Source organism: Cololabis saira, chromosome 5 (assembly GCF_033807715.1).
Source record: "Cololabis saira isolate AMF1-May2022 chromosome 5, fColSai1.1, whole genome shotgun sequence".
Classification (NCBI taxonomy): Eukaryota; Metazoa; Chordata; class Actinopteri; order Beloniformes; family Belonidae; genus Cololabis; species Cololabis saira.
This window is the reverse complement of record NC_084591.1, coordinates 2,170,395-2,176,917: the sequence shown is the minus strand read 5'-3', so window position 1 is coordinate 2,176,917 and position 6,523 is coordinate 2,170,395. Positions and strand designations below refer to the sequence as shown.

General features: G+C 44.1%; 1 protein-coding gene across 5 annotated transcripts in view; it reads right to left on the bottom strand.

Moving 5' to 3' along the window:
- Positions 1–360: 360 nt before the first annotated feature.
- LOC133443660 (unconventional myosin-IXAb-like) overlaps positions 361–6,523 on the bottom strand; it is a 130,793-nt gene continuing 124,630 nt past the window's right edge. For all 5 annotated transcript variants that reach the window (XM_061720767.1, XM_061720769.1, XM_061720771.1 and 2 more), the window contains 3 exons: positions 5,475–5,665; positions 4,323–4,462; positions 361–3,196 (listed from right to left, as the gene is read on the bottom strand). In XM_061720767.1, coding sequence (XP_061576751.1) covers positions 2,832–3,196; positions 4,323–4,462; positions 5,475–5,665 — 696 coding nt within the window. In that variant the 3' untranslated portion in view covers positions 361–2,831. The remainder of the gene's footprint in view (positions 3,197–4,322; positions 4,463–5,474; positions 5,666–6,523) is intronic.

Here is a 6,523-nt window from a genome sequence, read left to right as displayed (position 1 = left end):
TACTGGGATTAAAGTTCACCAGGCAAAAATGTAGTGATGGGGAAAAAAAAAAAAAAATCGATCTTTAGACGTACAAATCGATTTTTAGGAATTAATATGAGAATCAATTTAGAATCAGAAAATCAATTTTTTCAACACAGGCCTAACCAGGACTCCCTGGCAGAAGAGAAATTGTATCTCAATGGGACTTTCCTGGATAAATAAAAGATAAATTAAAAAAAAAAAAATAAATTCATTCATTCATTCATTCATTCATTCATTCATTCATTCATTCATTCATTCATTCATTCATTCATTCATTCATTCATTCATCCAGCAGAGACAGAACCTGAATCTGAACAGATCAAACGTCACATCGACAACAGAATCATAGTTTTAATCAATAACGACACCGATTGAACAACAATATATAAAAAAATTCAAGTCATGATGCAGTAACACTTCTGGTTTCACGCTGGACACCTCCGGGGTGACGGGGGGTTCTGGACCTGGTCATGGACTCGGTCAATGATCCGATCATCGACCCGATCATCGGCCCGGCCAACGACCCGGTAGAGCAACAACAACAACAACAGCAACAACAACGACGACGACGACAGTGAGGACGGACGGAGCTGCACGTCTCTGGACGGAGCTGGGTCCGTGTATTTCGCGGCCATCCATTTTTTGTTTTGAAATGACAAAATAAAAATAGAGAAATAATCCAAAATAATCCTTTTCCCATCTTTTGTTTTGATAATAAAAAATGGAAAACGGATCGTTATCCATTATCCGTTAACCGTTATCCATTATCCGATTTCATTGATGTTTGAAAATCGAAATTGGGAATTAAAACAGCGAGTGGAAAACTCTTTTCTCTATTTCCTATTGGTTTCCAGTATGTTAGAGTTCAGTCCATGTTATTGATTATTGATTGGACGCTGCAGCTGAACGGACTGTCACAACATCACTGCAGTTTCATGACGGAGTGAAGACAGATTACAGATTAAACTCATGTTTCATATTTGATTTATTTTCTGTTTCAACATTAAAAAAATCTAAAACTGTTAATTTTCAATCTGATCAACAAAAGAACCAGAAACAACTTTCTTCATTTATTACTGCGCATGTGCAATCCCCCCATTTTTCCAATCCTTGTTTTCAGTATCCTTGGAAACGAATAGGAAATAGAAAAAAGAGTTTTCCACTCGCTGTTTCTATTCCCAATTTCGATTTTAAAAACTTCAATGAAATTGGATAACGGATAACGGATAACAATCTGTTTTCCGTTTTTTATTATCAAAACAAAAGATGGGAAACGGATTATTTTGGATTATTTCTTTCTTTCTTTCTAAAACGGATGGCCGCGAAGTCCACGGACCGAGCTGCACGTCTCTGGTACCTGATGTGCAGCAGGTGAGACGTCTCTGGTACCTGATGTGCAGCAGGTGAGACGTCTCTGGTACCTGATGTGCAGCAGGTGAGACGTCTCTGGTACCTGATGTGCAGCAGGTGAGACGTCTCTGGTACCTGATGTGCAGCAGGTGAGATGTCTCTGGTACCTGATGTGCAGCAGGTGAGACGTCTCTGGTACCTGATGTGCAGCAGGTGAGACGTCTCTGGTACCTGATGTGCAGCAGGTGAGATGTCTCTGGTACCTGATGTGCAGCAGGTGAGACGTCTCTGGTACCTGATGTGCAGCAGGTGAGACGTCTCTGGTACCTGATGTGCAGCAGGTGAGATGTCTCTGGTACCTGATGTGCAGCAGGTGAGATGCGAAGCCTCGTGTAAACGTGAAAGCGGCTCAGTTCTGGTTCCGGTCCGGTTCCGGTTCCATCTGCATGGCTACATTTGTTCTGCGTGGATTCAGACCACAGACGGGCCGCTGTTCAGCCGCATTTGGTAATAAACCTCCAAAATGTAATAACCTTTTCATTTCATTTTGTAATAAAGCCGCATTTTGTAATACATTTTGCCACATTATGTAATAAATTATTGCATTTTGAGAAGATTATAAAATGCACTTGAAACTTTTTTTATTTTCTAGGAAATGTAATAACATTATGTAATAATACCTATTATTGTTGTTTAACAATGAATTTATACAAGAGTGACTTTTGTTGTGTTTTATGCAATTCCCCTTCGAGCTATGTAGCCAATAAATCTATGTATAAAACTGCAGATATAACTTTAGTTTCCTATTTGAAGTTTGCAATTATATAGGCCAATAACAAACAGATAAACTATGCTTTAGAATTGTTATTAAATAATGCACAATGTTATTACATTTTCTAGAGAATAAAAAAGTTGCAAGTGCATTTTGTAATAATCTTCTCAAAACGTAATAACTTATTACATAATGCAGCAAAATGTATTACAAAATGCGCTGGGGCAGTTTATTACAACATGAAATGACAATGGATGGATGGATGAAAGATGGACGATGGATGGATGAAAGATGGATGGATGGATGGATGATGGATGAATGATGGATGGATGTATGGTTGGATGAATGGATTTTCTAGAGAATAAAAAAGTTGCAAGTGCATTTTGTAATAATCTTCTCAAAATGTAATAACTTATTACATAATGCGGCAAAATGTATTACAAACTGCGTTGTGGTAGTTTATTACAACATGCAGCAGTTTATTACTAAATGAAAGGACAAAGTTATTACATTTTGGACCTTTATTACAAACCGCGGCTCAACACTGCGGTCGGGTTCGGCCCGCCGGGCTCTCCGACCTGCGGCCGTTTCTGTTCTTTTCTCCCGGGGCTCGTCCGGGAGCTGGTTTTTGGGGGCGGGGCTTTCTGGAGGCCACTCCCCCAAATCTGCCGGGCCCCTCCCCCCGTCAGACCATGAACTCGTTGCTGCCGTACAGAACCAGCTGCTGCGGCCCCGAGCCGAAGTCTCCGGCCTCGCGGAGCCGGTGGCGGCTCCCCGAGGACTCGCGCGGCGAGCTGCGGCTCAGCCGGAGCCGGAGGAGGCGGGGCTTCCCGTTCCCGGGCTCCGCCCCCGGGCCGCAGGAGGTGAGCAGGGGCCCGGACGAGGAGGAGCGGAGCCGGTAGTGGGGGGACGGGGGCCCTGAGGTGCTGGGGGGGTGGTAGGAGGAGCAGGCCGGGGAGGCCGAGTCCGTCGAGTCCTGAGAGTCGGGCTGGCGGCTCAGAGCCCGGCGAGTCTTCAGGTCCGACTTCCTGGGTCGGTACGGGACGTGGTCTGGGGGGGAGAGGAACCGAGGTGAGAAAACATCAACGACAGCTGGTCTGGACTGGTCTGGACTGGTCTGGACTGGTTCTAGGTTGGTCTGGACTGGTCTGGACTGGTTCTAGGCTGGTCTGGACTAGGGCTGTTCGATTAATCGATTTTAAATTGTAATCGCGATTATGTAATTAGAACGATGTTAAAACGTGAAACTCGTAAAATCGATTTTTCACTTTTTTTTTTTTTTTTTTTTTTTTTTTTAACCTTGTCTGCACACATATTAATGATTGATACCATATTAATGATTGATGGAAATACCTCTCAATACCTGCGACAAGTGCCCCATTGGAGAGGCTCTTTAGTGTAGGAGGGGGCGTTGGAACCATGGTGATATACTAACATGGGAGAGGCTCTTTAGTGTAGGAGGGGCCGTTGTAACCATGGTGATATACTAACATGGGAGAGGCTCTTTAGTGTAGGAGGGGGCGTTGTAACCATGGTGATATACTAACATGCCACCGCTAGACCGGCTCGTGTTCCAGCAAAAAACTTGCAAATGTGAATATCAAATGTAATGAGTGACATTACACACCTCTACCTCCTTCATGGGTTGCATTATTATTTAGCATGCAAAGACCCAGTTTAGTTTAATTAGAAAATGTCTTGTTTTATTTAATTGGAAATATAACTTACTGTATGTTTGCAAGTGCTGATTTGCTGATTTTCTTTTTCAGAGATAAAACTTTATATTTTATTATATTATATATTTTTTTCAACTTATTTTACAGAGTTTTGCACTTTATTCGTTCATTTTTGGTTTAATAAGAGCAAAGTTTGCACTTAAAGCCCAATGGGGCAAATGTTCAATAAAAAAACAGCATATTTGAAATAATTTCTTTGCCTTTTGTCAATTCACAAAATAATCGTAATCGAAAATCGGATTTTGAGAGAAAAAAATCGAGATTTTATGTTTGGGCAAAATCGAACAGCCCTAGTCTGGACTGGTTCTAGGTTGGTCTGGACTGGTTCAGGTTCAGGAGATTCCGGTTCTGGATGTCCATGTCTGGACGGGGGTCAGCGGTACTGGTACCAGCAGGACCAGGACCAGGACCAGGACCAGGACCAGAGGGTGAGTACCTACCAGCAGGATCGGGGGCGGCTCCCTCCGTTTCCATGGTGATGTTCTCAAAGCTGTCCGTGCTGAAGGAAGCCTCCGACTCGGGCGTGTCGTCGTCCGACGCCCGCGGCTCCAGGACCAGCATCTCGTAGGTCAGCTCCTCCCTGGGGACGAGACACCGTCAGAACCCGCCCACGGTACCAGGCTCCGCCCACGATACCAGGCTCCGCCCACTGTACCAGGCCCCGCCCACACTAGAATCAGGCCCCGCCCACGATACCAGGCTCCGCCCACGATATCAGGCTCCGCCCACTGTACCAGGCCCCGCCCACGGTACCAGGCCCCGCCCACTGTACCAGGCCCCGCCCACGATACCAGGCTCCGCCCACGATACCAGGCCCCGCCCACGATACCAGGCTCCGCCCACGATACCAGGCCCCGCCCACTGTACCAGGCCCCGCCCACTGTACCAGGCCCCGCCCACTGTACCAGGCCCCGCCTACTGCACCAGGCCCCGCCCACGATACCAGGCCCCGCCCACGGTACCAGGCTCCGCCCACACTATACCAGGTTTAAACTTTTTTCTCTAGATTTCAACTTTTTTCATCAAAATTTCAACTTTTTCATCAAAATATCAACTTTTTTCTCGACTTTTCAACTTTTTTGTCAAATGTCAACTTTTTTTTCTCAAAATTTCAACTTTTTTCTCAAAATTTCAACTTTTTTTCTGACTTTTTTCATCAAAATGTCAACCTTTTTCTCAAAATTTCAACTTTTTTCTCTAAATTTCAACTTTTTTCCCGACTTTTCAACTTTTTCTCGACTTTTTTCTCAAAATTTTGACTTTTTCTTCCAAATTTCAACTTTTTTTTGTTTTTTTCAACTCCAGCTCCAGGTCCAGCTCCAGGTCCTGGTCCACATCTGTGTTCACACACTAGAATCAGGCTCCGCCGACACTAGAATCAGGCTCCGCCCACACTAGACTCAGGCCCCGCCCACACTAGTCTCAGGCTCCGCCCACACTAGAATCAGGCCCCGCCCACACACTAGAATCAGAAATAATTGTATTACAAAGAAAAATGAGGAACTAAATTTAAGGTGGTTCCACGGCGATACAGCGAACGCCGGGGCTGCTGGGTAATCCTGAACGCCGGGGCTTCTGGGTAATGAACGTACTTCTCTTTCTGCAGACTCTCGATCTGCTCGGTGAGGATTCGCTCCTCCTGCGTCAGGGCCACAAGCCCCGCCCCCAACGCCTCCTCTGCTCCGCCCACCTCTGCAGTTCCTGCCTCCGCCAGGGGGGGCGCTGCGGGGCCCGGGGTGGGGGGGGCCCCGGAGCCGACGGGGCCGACGGGGCCGGCTCGGGTCTGGGGGAAACACAGGAACACAGAGGTTTGAGCTCCGTACCACAAACATCCTGACTTCAAGTTAGTTACCTCTATAGGTTAGTTAGCTCCTCATGTTAGCAACCAGGTTAGTTAGCTCTTCAAGTTAGGAACCAAGATAGTTAACTCTTTAAATTACCTATCTTATCCAGGTTAGTTAGCTCTAGTTAGCTCAGATCTGGTGGAACCTAAATCCTCAACCAGAACCTCCAGGAAATTGAAGAGCTAACTAACCTGGTTACTAGGGGTGTAACGATACACTAATCTCACGATACGATATTATAGCAGTATTTTTTAACAACCTTGAATGAGGAACATATGACTGGAAAAAATTGTCTTTTATTTGAAAGACACAAAATACAAAACAATACTGTGCGTTTGTCCTATTGTTCCAGTTTGTAATGCTTTATAACTGTTTAAGTTTTAAAGAGAAAGCCAGGCCAACCATTTTCCACAAACTGAACTAAAAGTAAATGTCAGGTTTGCATTATGATCTTCAGTTTCATACAAGTACAAATATTTAGACACAAACTGAATAGTTTCTCTCATGTATGACTTGACTTTTTTCTTTTCCAGAAATTTAACAACTAAAATTAAATAAATTAATAAAAGTAAATAAATACATTCAATTTTACATAATAAAAAAAGATTGATTCATGCTCACCTTATAAGTGTAAGACGAGATTTATTTTAGTTAAGAAGGTAATTTCATTATTTTATAACTATATTCTTTATATTCTGATGTAAATCAGGGACTAGTTTATCTGTAGTGATTAGTCTGTTTTAGATTGGGCGGAGTGATACGCCACAGTACGGCACTAGGTGCTGTGTTGATGTTCT